The following is a 15648-nucleotide window of genomic DNA, read 5'->3' as shown; positions in this document are numbered from 1 at the left end:
TGGCGAGGGGACGCGGCAGGCACAGAGACGTCTCCGCTGACCGCTTCCTCGCGCACAGGGCTGTACAGTGTGCAGCCCCGGCATGGCGAGCCCGGCCTCAGGGAGCGTCGGGCCGCCTGTGTTGTAAATCATGGGTCGGCCGCCTCCTACAGTTACTTCGGGATATTAAACGTGTCTAATGATTCTCGCAGGATTTACGGGCTCCAGTGTACATTATATATGTTATATAAGGTTATCAATACATTATAGACTGTAGAGGCGGACGGCGGCACGGAGGGGGGCGGCGTCCCCCATTGCGAGAGGCGTGCGAGAGGGCTCATTGGCCAGCCCGGCTGATGCGTGGGAGGGAGGGACGCGCCCCGGCCAGCAAGGGTTAGCCTGCGGCCCCCCTGGCCTCGCCTTGGCCCCGCCCCGCCGCCCGCCAGCCCGCCCCCTCGCGCCGGCCCGCCAATGCTGTGCTCGCCGCCGCCGAGGCTCCGCCCTGTAATGTATTGCAGTACTGTGTTCCGCCCCCTGATGTACTGCCGCCCACCTGGGCCTATTGTTTTTAGATTTTTTTATTTAAAAATAAATTTAACTTCGTTAATTATGAGTAAGTGTTGTTTTGAGCGGTGAGCGATAGGCCTCAGGGCGGCGGTGCGGCGTTCCTTTTGCGTTCCTGAAGGTCACGGTGACGTCAGGAGGCGGGCGTTGCGCGGGGCGGCCGCGCCTGGGGAGGCGAGGCCACACAGATGCCATCACTGCCTCGCAGACGACAGTGACCACAGTGTCACCTCGATCCGACTCAGCACTCGCCACGAACGACCGAGGCTGTCAGTAGTGCTGTCTGCCTCGCCTGTGTTCCGAGGGACTTCGACTCGCCCGTAAAGTGAACCACGTGACGGGCGCACCGCTGCCCCGCCGCCCGCCGCCCTCTTGCCCGTGACCTACTGGACGCAGGCGGCGCTGCGCCGCGACGACCTGTGCTGCCCCGTCACTCGGCTCGCGCCGCGCCAGTGTGCCCTGCCCCTCGTGCCTGCCCCGCACGTGCACGGTGCCCGCCGCCGCGGCCCCGAGGTGACGATGTGAGGGGCATGTGGTGACCTGTGATGCCGAGTGTGTCGTGCCGCAGGACCAGGTGCCGGTGCCAGACAGAGTCCCAGAACAGTGACAGTGTTGACTGAGTCAGGTTGCCGCGTTGTGGCCAGCAGCAGCAGTGCTTTCTTGCTCGAGTCGGCCAGTAATGCACGCTTGAAAATGTCCGACGAGGATCTTGGCAACGACTACATGGCGGACTTCATGCTGGAGTCGCTTGAGGGCGTGATGGACGGCGTGAAGGAGCACAAAGACCTGCACGCCATGGGCGGCGTGGCCATGGGCCGCGTGCCCACCCACATGATGACGCCCCACATGCCCAACATGGCCGCCTCCGGCGCCTGGATGAACCACACCCCCTACCACCACCCCGGCAGCCTAACGGCGGCCGCAGTGTCCACCCAGCAGGTAAAGCCGCCCTCACAGGTGCCCACCACCCCCCCAGACACCCCGCCGGGCTCCTCCCCCAACAACGGCTCCCTGTCCGCCTCGCCGCACTTCCAGGGGATGCAGCAACACCCGCTGGTGGACGAGTTCTGTTACTACAACCGCTACATGCACGAGCCCCTCGACCTGCGGCCCGGCCCCCAGTGCGGCGGCGAGCAGCTGGAGTCGCAGTGGATGCTGGAGAGAAAATGGGACATGAACATGCAGCAGCGTCACCCCCTCACGCCGCTGGGCATCGTCAAGGGCACTAGCGACTCGCAGGGCGCCTGTCAGATGAACCTGCCCACGCTGCCCCAGCAGACTGGCTCCTACTCCATTTCTGACGACGAGCTCGTCACGCTGTCGGTGCGGGAGCTGAACCGCAAACTCCACCACATGCCAAAAGAACACCAAACCAAGTACAAGCAGAAACGAAGAACACTAAAAAACCGAGGCTACGCCCAGAGCTGCCGCATGAAGCGGCAAAACTACAAGATGGAGCTGGAGAGCGACCTCAAGCTGGCCAAGAACGAGATCATCCGCGCCAGCCAGCAGGCGGCCAACTTCAAGTCAGAGAATAGTTATTTGAAACAAGAAAACGAAAGCCTCCGCCGGGAGCGAGACGCCTTGAGGCAAGAAATCGAGTCCTGCAGGCGGCAGCTCCAGCAGCTCCAGCAGCAGCAGCAGCAGCAGCAGCAGAAGCAGCCACCGCAGCAGCAGTCATCACAGCAAACGCCAGAATCAGCAGGCAACCAGGAGTATTACTCCATGTGACCACGTTGTCCGCAGCAGCAGCAGCAGCCGAAGCCAAGTGAGGCTCGCCTCCCCAGGGCCAGGAGCAAGGCCTGGCCCGTGGGGCGAGGCGCCGCTCTGTAGCCGGGCAGAGGAGGCGTTCACTTGTTCGGCTGTGATTCTCCTCTTGAGCAAGTGGACGGCCGCTGGGGCGCGCCCCCGCCCGCACGCAGCCCCTCCCCCACCCTGGCGACAATCATCGGGGCTGTGCGGGGCGGGCGGCGGCGGCGCCCCCACCGTCGCCCGCTGGTTCAGGGCGCGGCGCAGCGACCCCCGAGGCCCACCACCGGCCGGCCGCGCCCCCGCTGCCCGGGGCTGCCGCGGCGTGCTGAGGGTAAGCTCTGCAGTGTACACGCGTACGGTGTTGTATGAACTCTGATCGTGTTTATCTTGCTTGCACTTCCGTTAATCACTGCATTATGTTCAAACGTTGCAGCCTACCGTGGTTACCGTAACTTTTGTTTAGTATGTTAAGTTTGCCTTTACGGTGCGGGGTGGGCGAGGGGTCGGCGGGCGGCGCCTCGGCGGCCCCTCGCTCACCCCGCACCCCGCCTGTCTCGGTGCGTCGCCACGCCCACTCTCTCATTAGTCTGTAACTTTAACTCTAACAAGCAGCACAAAGCCCTTCACTGGCATGGCCGGGGACGGAGCGACGCACTGAGGCAAAGAACCATACGCCAACATGTCCTGCGGGCAGATCTCTCGTCCACCCGGGCAGCGCGGCGGCCAGGCCATGGGAGGAACACAAACACTCGGCTGCCCCGCGCGCCACGTGGAGGAGAGACCTGGCCGCGCCGCCCACAAGAACTCATTCCACTTCACGATGACTGAGCGGCCTGTCCCGATGACGCCCTGCTCCGGTGCGGTGACGGTAAAGGGAAGGATAACTGACTAGTGCTGCTGGGACGAAGATTGCCTCCCACTCACTCCACAACCACTGTTCCATTGACTCAATTCTCCGGTGCGCTGGCGGTAAAGTGAAGGGTAACTGGCTATTAGTATTAAGATGAAGTTTGCCTCCCACTCACTCCACAACCACTCTCCCGATGACTCAGTTCTCTGTTTTGGCGGCGGTAACTTAGTGAAGGGTAACTGGCTATTGGTATTAAGATCAAATTCACCTCCCACGCACTCCACAACCAGTCCATATGACGTTATTCTCACTAGTTAACGGAAGAATGAGGTGTTATTCTCTACCTCTGCAAGCCTTGATACCCAATGCTGTACTCCCTTATGAGCTGACGGGCATACATCTCACTCCACAACCAGTCCACATGACATTTTCACTAGTTAACGGAAAAATGAGGTGTTATTCTCTACCTCTGTAAGCCTTGATATACCCAATGATGTACTCCCTTATGAGCTGACGGGCAAATGAGATGTACGTAACCGACTGACTATATCGAAACCTGACTCCAATAGATTCCAAAACTTGAACAGGCGAAGCGCACGTCAAATGTCTTTCAACAGTGTACAGACGTGACAGTGTGGCGTCAGCGTGTGGCTTTTCCTATCGAGATGTGTCGCGCGGGTCACATTCTTCAACATTTCAGCACCTAAGCACACCCACCCACTTGACAATGCTTTCGTGGGAGTTTTTTGGGGCATTTCCGGGGGTAGTTATATGATCCTGGTGGAAGTCTGACCGTTCATCTGTACCGTGAACCTGAAAAACCACTCATCAGAACCCGATTAACCTTCCTCTAGGCTTTCGGCAATAGTTGATGTAAGAGTTGGAAGCGTCTGAGGGCATTTCCGGGGGTAGTTTTATGATCCTGGTGGAAGTCTGACCGTTCTTCTGTACCGTGAACCTGAAACACCGCTAATTAGAACCCGGTTAACCTTCCTCTAGGCCTTTGGGAAGAGTTGATGTAAGGGTTAAAAGCGTCTGAGGGCATTTCCGGGGGTAGTTTTATGATCCTGGTGGAAGTCTGACCGTTCTTCTGTACCGTGAACCTGAAACACCGCTAATTAGAACCCGATTAACCTTCCTCTAGGCCTTTGGGAAGAGTTGATGTAAGGGTTAGAAGCGTCTGAGGGCATTTCCGGGGGTAGTTTTATGATCCTGGTGGAAGTCTGATCGTTCTTCTGTACCGTGAACCTGAAAAACCACTCATCAGAACCCGATTAACCTTCCTCTAGGCCTTTGGGAAGAGTTGATGTAAGGGTTAAAAGCGTCTGAAGGCATTTCCGGGGGTAGTTTTATGATCCCGGTGGAAGTCTGACCGTTCATCTGTACCGTGAACCTGAAACACCGCTTATTAGAACCCGGTTAACCTTCCTCTAGGCCTTTGGGAAGAGTTGATGTAAGAGTTAGAAGCGTCTGAGGGCATTTCCGGGGGTAGTTTTATGATCCTGGTGGAAGTCTGATCGTTCTTCTGTACCGTGAACCTGAAAAACCACTCATCAGAACCCGATTAACCTTCCTCTAGGCCTTTGGGAAGAGTTGATGTAAGGGTTAAAAGCGTCTGAGGGCATTTCCGGGGGTAGTTTTATGATCCTGGTGGAAGTCTGACCGTTCTTCTGTACCGTGAACCTGAAAAACCACTCATCAGAACCCGATTAACCTTCCTCTAGGCCTTTGGGAAGAGTTGATGTAAGGGTTAAAAGCGTCTGAGGGCATTTCCGGGGGTAGTTTTATGATCCTGGTGGAAGTCTGACCGTTCTTCTGTACCGTGAACCTGAAACGCCGCTCATTAGAACCCGAGTAATCTTCCTTTCGGCTTTTGGGAAGAGTTCTTTCTCTGTTTCTTCGTTTCATCTTTCAGTGTTCTGTGTGTTTAATAATAGCAAGCTTATCTTTTTTCCTCTTTCTTCATAATTATTCTATATTTTCCTATGTTTTGTTAGTTTCGTTATTGCAGTGTCCCGTTCTTTAACCTTCATACTTTCCTCTGTATCCTTTTCTTTCTCTTCCTATCCTCCCCATCTTCCTAACGTCCTACTCTTCCAATCCTTTTCCTCCTCCCATTCTCCTTTCTGTATTATCTTTCCTCGCGTCGCCCTATCCCATTCCTCATCGCAAGACTAACCAACCAACTACCTCATCTCATAATCTGCAAACTCTCCTTCCTTCTCTCGCTCAAACTCCACAAGAACAGTTATCTCAGTTGTTTCTTTTAGTTTATCTTGGTAACCTTTTCTCTTATTTCGTCCCCTCATTTAACTTTCCCATTCTTCATCTCTAGGAATAGTAACTCACTAACTCATCCAATTATACTCTGCAAATCTTTCTTTCCTTCCCGTAATCTCAACAGTTTCTTGTACTTTTTCTCGCTTTTCTTTCTATTAATTTGCTTGTCTCACTCAGCCTCCCCATTCTGCCTCTCTAGACAAACTAATTGACTAACTCATCCAATTATACTCTGCAAAACTTTCCTTCCTTAAGTTAAGTTAGGTTAGGTTTGGATTGGAAGAGAAGAGTATTAACGTTCTTGTGGAGTGAGGGTAATATCCTTAACACAACACACACGAACTACGCTCAAACTCTTCCTCACTCAACAAGAATCTGAATTTCCTCTTCCAAACCCAACCTATCCTCAACTCCGACGTCTAACTCTTTCTCTGTGCATCGATATCCTTAACACAACACACACACGAACTACGCTCAAACGCTTCCTCACTCTACAAGCTGAATTTCCTCTTCCAAACCCAACCTATCCTCAACTCCGACGTCTAACTCTTTCTCTGTGCATCGATATCCTTAACACAACACACACACGAACTACGCTCAAACGCTTCCTCACTCTACAAGAAGCTGAATTTCCTCTTTCAAACCCAACCCAACCTCAACTCCGACGTCTAACTCTTTCTCTGTGCATCGATATCCTTAACACAACACACACACGAACTACGCTCAAACTCTTCCTCACTCAACAAGAAGCTGAATTTCCTCTTTCAAACCCAACCTAACCTCAACTCCGACGTCTAACTCTTTCTCTCTGTGCATCGATATCCTTAGCACAACACAATCACAAACTACACTCTAACGCTTCCTCACTCAACAAGAAGCTGAATTTCCTCTTTCAAACCCAACCCAACCTCAACTCCGACGTCTAACTCTTTCTCTGTGCATCGATATCCTTAACACAACACACACACGAACTACGCTCAAACGCTTCCTCACTCCACAAGAAGCTGAATTTTCTCTTACAAACCAAACCTAACCTCAACTCCGACGTCTAACTCTCTCTGTGCATCGATATCCTCAACACAGCACAGTCACAAACTACACTCTAACGCTTCCTCACTCCACAAGAAGCTGAATTTTCTCTTACAAACCCAACCCAACCTCAACTCCGACGTCTAACTCTTTCTCTGTGCATCAATATCCTTAACACAACACACACACGAACTACGCTCAAACGCTTCCTCACTCCACAAGAAGCTGAATTTCCTCTTACAAACCAAACCTAACCTCAACTTCGACGTCTAACTCTTTCTCTGTGCATCAATATCCTTAACACAACACACACACGAACTACGCTCAAACGCTTCCTCACCCCACAAGAAGCTGAATTTCCTCTACCAAACCAACCCAACGTCAACTCGACCGATCAACCAATTCCTTGCATCGTTATCCTCAACACAACACCCACGGCAGCCACTCTTATACCCCTCTATTGCTTTCCAAAACACCGAGAGAAACATTATTATTCGCCTCGGGGAAGACCAGTAACCTGTATAATGTTTGGCGTCTCATTTGCATATGCGTGAGGGGGAGCTTGCGTAAATAAAAGATGAGAGAGAACGAGAACGAAGAGATTGCGTGTGTGTGTGTGGGTGAGGTGCAGGGAGGGAAGGGAAGGAAAGGAAGGGAAGGGAAAGGAAGAGAAGGCAATGGCAAGGAATGGAAAGACAGGGAAGGGAAGGGAAGGGAAAGGAAGGGAAGGGCAGGAAAAGGCTGGGAAAGGAAAGGAAAGGAAGAGAAGGGGAGGGAGGGGAAAGGAAGTTGAGGAAAGGGAAGGGAAGGGAGGGAAAGGGTGATGACAGGAAAGTAGGAGAAAGGTATGAGTGTCTGTGTGAGGGATGGATAGATAGATAGATAGATAGATAGAGGGAAAAATATATAGCTGCAAAAATACCGATATACAATAATAATAATAATAATAATAATAATAATAATAATAATGATGATAAAAAAGCTGAACCATAACAAAGAAAAGCGAACAAAAACAATAGGCGATAAGGAGAAAAAAACAATAGCACTGTTTTCTTGTTTATCATCAACCAAAACACACACACACACACACACACACACACACACACACACACACACACACACACACACTGAAGGCTCTGAGGATGTTGTTATTATTGTTGTTGTTGTTGTTGTTGTTGGTGATGGTAGTGGTAGTGGTGGTGGTGGTAGTAGTTGTAGTGGTGATGGTGGAGGTGGGGGGCGGGGGGCGAGGGGTAGGGGGGGCGTTGCATCACCTCGCCCATGAAGCCCCTCAGAGAAGCCTTCAGTGTGCGGGGTCGTGTGTGTGTGACGTCACGCGTTTGACCTTGTTGCTGGTCACTGCCCCCACCGTGACCTAGTGAGGAGGGGGGGAACATGGGGGGGAGAAGGAAAGGGGGAGAAGCGGGGGAGAGGGAGAGTAGGATGAGAAGGAGGAGAGGGGGGAAAGGGAGAGGCAGAGTAGGAAGAGGAAGGAAGAAGGGGCGAGAGAGGGGAGAGTAAAAGGAAGAGGAAGGAGACAGAGGGAAAGGAAGGAGAAGGAGGGAGGAGATGAAAGGGAAGAAAAGAAAAACAAAGAAAAGGAGAAAGGATAGAAAGGAAGACAGGTAACAAGAAAGAACGAATGGAAGAAGGAAAAAAATGGCATAAAAATAATAAGAAAAGCAAAAAATAAATAGAAAAAAAATAAGAAATGTAGAAATAAAAAAAATAAAAAAAGGGGAACAAAGAAACAAAAAGGGAAGTACTAAGAAAAGGGAATAGGGAAATGTGTGAAGGGAGGCCCCAACACGTCTACCCCTCCCCCCCCACCCCCAACACCACCACCACCACCACCACCTCCATCACAAACGCAGGTGGAGGAAGGGAAAAAAAAAATCTCTCACCTATACGAATGCACAAAAAGGGGGAGGGGATAGGGGAGGGGGTCGTGAGTAGGGAAGAAACGTTGGTCAGCATTGGCACTCCTCCCTGGCACTGTGGGTGAGAGAGAGAGAGAGAGAGAGAGAGAGAGAGAGAGAGAGAGAGAGAGAGAGAGAGAGAGAGAGAGAGAGAGAGAGAGAGAGAGAGAAGGAGAAACAGACAGACAGACAGACACACACACACACACACACACACACACACACACACACACTAAATAAACAAATAAACAAAAATAAACGAAACAAACATGAAAATTGCAAAGGGAAGGAATTCAGAGGCGCATTTCAAAGGGTTCGAGGGAGTCAATGAGAGGAGGAGGAGGAGGAGGAGGAGGAGGAGCAGGACACTTGGCAAAACAGCTGCACGCGATGATTCAGGTTTTGGAAGAGAATAAAAATGTAGTTCTCAGCAAGTGCCCAAAACCCTCCCTCCCTCCCTTCCTTTCCCTCCCTCTCCCTTTCCTTTCCTCCCTCCCTTCCCTTTCCTTCCTCTCCTCCCTTCCCTCCTTCGTCCCTTTCCTCCCTCCCTTCCTTTACCTCCCTCCCCTACCTTACCTGTTCCTCCCTTCCCACTTCCCTTTCTCTCCCTCTCCCTTTCCTCCCTCCTTTCCTTCGTCCCTCTCTCCCTTTCCTCCCTTCCTTTACTTCTCTTCCCTATCTTACCTAGTGCCCAAAACCCTCCCTCCCTCTCTTTCTCTCCCTCTCCCTTTCCTCCCTCTCTTCCTTGGTCCCTTCGTCCCTCCCTCCCTTTCCTCCCTACCTTACCTGTCCCTCCCTTTCTACTTACCTATCCCCTTTCCTTTGCTCTCCTTCACCTGCCTACCTTTTCCTTCCATCCTATATTTCTTTTTTACTCTTTTTTTAAACTTTTTTCTTTCTTTTTATTTCTTCCTTTCTCCCTAATTCCTTCTTTCTCCCTTACATGTCTACCTTGCCTTCCTCTTCCTCCCTTATGTACCTTTCATCTCCCTTCCTCCCTTCCTCTCTATCTATCTGTCTATCTACTTCTCCTTTCCTCTCTACTTTTTTTCCTTCCTCTCTTTCTTCTTTTTTTTCTTTTTTTTTCTCCTTGTCTATATTGTCCATTCATCATTTCCTTCCTTTTTTTTCTTTCTGAGATAGTAACACACACACACACACACACACACACACACACACACACTTCTCCTCTCCTTCGTGTCTTTCTCTTCTTCTTCTTCTTCTTCTTCTTCTTCCTCTTCCTTCCTGTCCTTGAAGCCTTTTATTCCCTCTTCCTCTCCTCCTTCCCTCCCTCCCTCTTCCTCTCTCTTATTCTCCCTTCCTTTCTCCCTTCTTCTCGCACTCTTCTTCCCTCTCCTGCGTCATTTCTTCCTATCTTTCTTTTTCCTTTCCTCTATTGATTTCTCCCTATTTCTCTTCCCTTCTATTTTCTTGTTCTTTTTTTCTCTTTTTCCTTCTTTCGTTTTTTCTTTCTTCCTTTCCTATCTACATCTTCCCTTTCTCAGTTCCATTCTTTCTTTTTCATTTTCTCTTTCGTTCGTGCTTCCTCTCTCCCTCTCTCTACATCCTCCCATCCTCTCTTCCATCCATTCATTCATTCATTCATTCATTCATTGTGTCTTCCTTTCTTTCTTCCTCCCTCCTTCTCTCTCTGCCTTTCACTCTCCCTCCCTTTCTCCGTCCCTGCCTTATCCCTCCCTTCCTTATCCCTCCCTCCATTCAACTCTTAAAATAAAATCGATACCTTACTATGAATTTGACCCACTGAGAAAAAAAAAAGTTGCACTTCCGTCGCTCACCCACACAAGAGGTTCGAATCCCGCTAGTTAGTGTTGTTGTTACTGCACTTGTTAACTAGGAGAGTAACTAATTAACTGGGAGGTTGTTTTGTTTTTGTTTTAATTACGTTTGGGAGAGGAGGATTAAGGGGGGGTGTTTTATATAGTTTTTTTTTTAAGTGTTTCTTTGTAGTTTGTTTTTTTGTTATCTTTCACTTTTTGGTTTTATCTTTTTTTATCGTCTATTATATTCTTGTCATTCTCTCTCTCCTCTCTCCTTTCTCTTTCTCTCAAGGTGTTCGCTGTCATTACACGAGACTGCGTCGACTTAACGTAAACAGAAAGCCAGTTTGTCGCTAAGTCGTCCCTGGAGAGGAAGGAGGAGGAGCAGGAGGAAGAAGAGGAGGGGTAGGGGGGCGGTGGGGCGGCAATGCAGGGGGGGAGGGGAGGGTCTTGAGGCAGTAGATCTTAACCGCATTCATCACTTGGGTTATCAGTTGTCTGTCAGTCGCCTTAGGGGCACTCCGCTTGTCCGACGGAAGGAGGGAGGGCGAGGGGAAGGAAAGGCGGGAGAGAGGAACTGAAGTAGGGAAGGAAGAAGGGAAAGGATGGAAGGGAGCGAGGAACTAAACGAGGAAAGGGAGATAGGAAAGTTGGAAAGGGAGAGAGGATGGAGGAGGGATTGAGGAAGGAAAAGGAAAGAAGGGTGACAGGGAGTGGAGAAACGAAGGAAGAGAGGAATGAAGGAAGGGAAGGAGAATGGAACAGAGAGGAAAGGAAAATAGAGGGGTTGGAAAGGATGAGGAGAGGAATTGAGAGAGGAAAAGGAAAGGTGAGAAGAGGAAACTAAGGAGGATAGGAATGTAGGAAGGAAGGAGGAAAGGGGAATAAGGAACTAAAGGAAGAATAAAAGTAAAGGAGATGAAAGGAAGGAAAGAAAGGATGAAAGGGAGATGGGGAAGAAAGGATAAAATGAAGAAGAGAAATGAAAGGAAAAGAATGAAGATAAAAGGAAGAGGAGAGAGGGAAAATGCAGGAAGCGAGAAAGAAAATATAGGAAGCACAGAATAGGAGAAATCTTATCGGAACTCTCTCCCTCCTTAATCTGAACTTCCTCCCTTCCTTCCCTCCCTTCCTCTCTCCCTATCTCTCTCATCTCCCACTCAGCTGTTTAAAACTAAATGTATTTGTATTGACAGAAAAGGATAAGAAATATTAGCGAAGGGAAATGGAATCGAAAACTCATAGGCTAACATTGCATCAGGCTTTTAATGTATCAGAAATGGCGTCAGGAAAGTATAAGGAAAAGGAGAGAATCAGAACATGTCTTAGTAGGATCGACGTTGCAGTAGCTTCGAAATGTATCAAAATGTTAGGAAAATGTATATAACCTCAAAAATTATCAGAAATATAAAAAAAAGCATAAGGGAAAGACTGAATCTAATCTTCCATTGGTATTAGCCACATAACTAATCAATAAACCATAAATGCAAGGGAAAGGAATCCAAATCTCTCTCGTAACAAAAAGTATAAGTAAACGAATAAGGAATTGAAACCTCTTCCATTGGCATTAGCGCAAAAAGTTTCTGTAAAGTACAAGTAACAGAAATAGGAACCCCAAACTCATATCAGTGAAATAAAAAAGTAGTTGTCAAGGTTCCAGTATTGGGTGCTGTAATCGGAAGGGATAAATAAAATATATGGTTAGACACCAGTTTACTGTAAGTAAAGAAAACCCCAAAACAGGCCTCACAATCTGAAGTCTCCGACACGAAGGCTTCAGCACGCCGGACTCAGCAATGACCTGTGGCACGGCTGCTTCCTCTTCGGGGCGTCTCGTCCCTTAAGTGGCAATGACGAGGCAGCACAGATTCGTCCTTGAAGTGGTGTAGACGTGGTAGACGAGGGAGGCGCAGGAGGAGAAGGGGCGTCAGGTTCACGGCAGTCACGGGAGTTCAGGGCGTGGAGAGGTAGGGCACCCAGACCGAGCCCACGGTATCTGAGTTAGCCCGAGTGAGAGCAGGGCTGGAGCTATAGCAGACTCAAGTGTTCAGGCCGAGGCTTGGCCGCTGTCTGACGAGGAAGGCGCGGGCGGCAACCAAGTCGCCTCCCATAGCGGGTTGAGAACCCTCGGTGGTTCAGTCGACCGAGGCGTCGAACGGCGTCAGGTGAACGAGCAGCGGGAGTGAAGCAGGTGGTTCGCTGCGCCTCGGTAGTTGAACAGCTTCGAACGGCAAGATGCGGGCGGGCGGCAGGAGTGCCCCGGTCGTTCGGCCGCTAAGTTGGTAGTTGCCCTCACAGTAGTATAAGTTAAAGAATAAGGAATCCAAACTTCTTATGAATGCAAGTTAAAGGAATCCAAACCTCCCTCGTATCAGAAGAATAAAAAAAAAATTATAAGTTAAAGAATAAGGAATCCAAACCTCTTCCAATAGAATCCAAACCACTTATGAATGCAAGTTAATGGAATCCAAACCTCCCTCGTATCAGAAGAATAAAAAAAAAGTATAAGTTAAAGAATAAGGAATCCAAACCTCCCTCGTAACAGAAGAATAAAAAAAAAGCATAAGTTAAAGAATAAGGAATCCAAACCTCTTCCAATAGAATCCAAACCACTTATGAATGCAAGGTAAAGGAATCCAAACCTCCCTCGTAGGTCTTAGCGCTGCATTAGCCTCCACAAAGCCCATTGGCCTGCCCCGGAGCCGCAAACGTGTAATCCCTCGGTAAATACACCCAAACGCGATCCGACCCCACAACAGCAAGAGATCGGGGCGTGCAATCAATAGTGTGGCCCCGAGCGGAGAGCGGCGCATCTCCCTCCACCTTCATCTGATAAGGAACCGCCACTCACCTCTATTGTCTTGCCCCCCCCCCCCACACACACACATCCCCCCTACTTCTACACCTCTGAACATATCCTTAGTATGACCCTTAACACACCCTTAACACACCTTTCATACAACTATCCTTCACCCCAAGTCTCCTTCACTATACTAAACCCTTAACAAACTAACACACACCTCTACTAAGTACACCCCCTAACACATCCCTACTGCACCTTAACACACCCCTAACACACCCTTCACACAACTGCCCTTCACCCCAAGTCTCCCTCACACCCTTAAACCTCTACTACTGCATCCCTAACAAACTAACACACACCTCTATTAATACAGCCCCTAACACATCCCTACTACACCCCTTTCACACCCCTAATACACCCTTAACACAGCTACCCTTCACCCCAAGTCTCCCTCACCCCCTCAAACCTCTACTATACTACACCCCTAACAAACTAACACACACCTCTACTAATACAGCCCCTAACACATCCCTACTACACCCCTACACAGTCCCAGCACAGCCGTAACACAGCTACCACTCACCCCACGATATGCAACTCTCTCTCTCTCTCTCTCTCTCCGCACTATCATTCATTAAGTCGTTTCCTGGCCACCTCTGTTCTCTTTTTCTCCTCTCCCACACACCTGCTACTGCAACCCATTTATTTTACTTTTTTTTGTGGGTGTTTATCTTTATGTTGTGTTATTGGTCTTATCTTTACGCGGGTCAAGGGAAAAACACGCAGCCTTCTCTTTCCTTATATAAAAAAATCATAATAACGAATAAATAAAGAAAGACACAAACCCTTCAATAAACTTGGCATATGAAGGTCAAAAAGCCGCCTTCCTCAACAACAATTCGCTTCGGGGGCAAGGGAGGGGAAGGGAGGGGTGAAGGGGGGGAGGGGGTCAAGGGAGCGGTCATCAGGGCGCGCCTCTGCCGACTCAGGCTCTGTTTTTGTCCCGGCGGCGCGGCCCGACGGGACCCTCGCCGCCTAAACAGCCGCGGGAAAGTTGGGCTGAAAGGTTCCCTGGACGCGGCCGTGGGGCGCTAACACGGCCTCGTAAAACCGCGGCGGCTCAAAGCAAAGGAGGGGACGGACGTGACCTGGCCTGTCGCTGAGCCACGTAAAGAAATACATAACAGAATAAGACAAGAAAATCACCAATGTTAGTAATGACAACGTGTTTAGATTAGCTACCCGCATCACATCTTCGCAAAGGGATAAAGTTGACTTCGCCTGTCTTGAGTCATATATAAATTAATACATAACAAAATATAAAAATAAATAACAATAACAATACTCACCAGGACTTTCCAATCAGTTATTCGCATATCTTCACAACGGGACAAACGTAACTTCGCCTGTCGTAACTACTGAGTCTCACATAAAATAACAGACATCAAAATAATAAAATAAACAGCGAATTCTAATACTCACCATGAATTCCACTAGTCAGTCACTCGTGTCATTCTCAGCGGGACGGACGTGACCTCGCCTCTCGTCACCTGGGAGTCAGAAACGAAAGCTTGATATTAGATCCACAGTCAGCTTGGTTAAAATCATCACAAATATCTCTTTACTAAAACACCTCATTATGTCCTCACGGCGCTCAACTGCCTATATCATTTTGCTAATACAACTACCGACTAACTAATATTCCTCCCGAAATTGACCTGTCTTTCGACCACCTCGTTTGATTCTTTTTTGTAAGAGTAGCAAGTAGCGGGCTTTTTTTTATTATTGTTTCCTTTTTTTGTGTGCCCTTGAGCTGTCTCCTTTGTTGTAGAAAATAAATAAATCGGTAAGGAGGGTATCAGGACACCTCTCCTCCCTAAATTGACCTATCTTTCGGCCACTCCTCTCGACTCTTGTGTAGGAGCAGTGAGTAGCGGGCTTTTTTTTGCATTTTTTTTTCCCCTGAACTGTTTCATTTACTGTAAAAAAATGATGGCTTAAATACCTCTTGACTAATACATTTGTGCTAATCTTGATGTTAAAACTCCACTCAGACAAGTAATAATGGTTGAAATATCTCTTTGCTTACACTTTTTGATAATCCTAAAGTTGAAAGTACCGTCAGCCAGTTCATAAGGGTTTAAATAGCTCTCTTCTCATACTTTTCCCTAATCCTAATATTAAAACTATCATCAATCAGCTAATAATGGTTTGAAGTCTTTGTTACTGATGCTCTTTTGTTAATCATAATGCTAAAACGACCATCAGTAAGGTTGCAATAGTCATAAGGTACTCTTCACTGATGTCTTTTCTAGTCCCGACGCTAAAACTACCACTATAATTATTTTTTTTATAGCCAGGTTGTGATGACTTTAATAATTCGTTACTAATACCATTCTGCTGATCCCGAGGCTAAAACGAACAAAAGTCAGGTTGTAATGGCCATGCGTTACTCTTCACTAATACCTCCATGCGTCCCCTCGGCTCACTGCTTCAACATCCTCTTGCTATTAACACTCCCAAGGCTTATAAGGGAGTGTTGTGCGTGGGTCTCAAGGTGTCCCGCTTGTTCTATCCCGGTAATGTTATGCCTCGCCTTGTTTCCTTGTTCTTAACGGCTGGTGGTTGGCTACGAGCTTTCCTTTATGTTCCCAAAAAATATCAGAGGACAAAGAAGTATGGAGGGAGGAG

General features: G+C 48.8%; 1 protein-coding gene and 2 long non-coding RNA genes across 3 annotated transcripts; 2 read left to right on the top strand and 1 right to left on the bottom strand.

Annotated features, from left to right (window-relative positions):
* The first annotated feature begins 603 nt into the window (after positions 1 to 603).
* Positions 604 to 4497, top strand: LOC127003980 (transcription factor MafA-like). Its single transcript, XM_050871110.1, has one exon. The coding sequence runs from the start codon at positions 1237 to 1239 to the stop codon at positions 2272 to 2274; it is 1038 nt and encodes a 345-aa protein (XP_050727067.1). The 5' UTR covers positions 604 to 1236; the 3' UTR covers positions 2275 to 4497.
* Positions 4498 to 11674: 7177 nt separating this feature from the next.
* Positions 11675 to 14263, top strand: LOC127003907 (uncharacterized). The gene is made up of 2 exons (XR_007757477.1): positions 11675 to 12656; positions 12716 to 14263. It is a non-coding gene; the product is annotated as an uncharacterized LOC127003907 (long non-coding RNA).
* Positions 13045 to 13558, bottom strand: LOC127003859 (uncharacterized). Its single transcript, XR_007757460.1, has 2 exons — positions 13461 to 13558; positions 13045 to 13316 (listed from the first exon to the last, which is right to left on the bottom strand). It is a non-coding gene; the product is annotated as an uncharacterized LOC127003859 (long non-coding RNA).
* Positions 14264 to 15648: the final 1385 nt, after the last annotated feature.

This window comes from Eriocheir sinensis, chromosome 1 (assembly GCF_024679095.1).
Source record: "Eriocheir sinensis breed Jianghai 21 chromosome 1, ASM2467909v1, whole genome shotgun sequence".
Classification (NCBI taxonomy): Eukaryota; Metazoa; Arthropoda; class Malacostraca; order Decapoda; family Varunidae; genus Eriocheir; species Eriocheir sinensis.
This window is presented reverse-complemented; position numbering and strand designations above follow the sequence as displayed.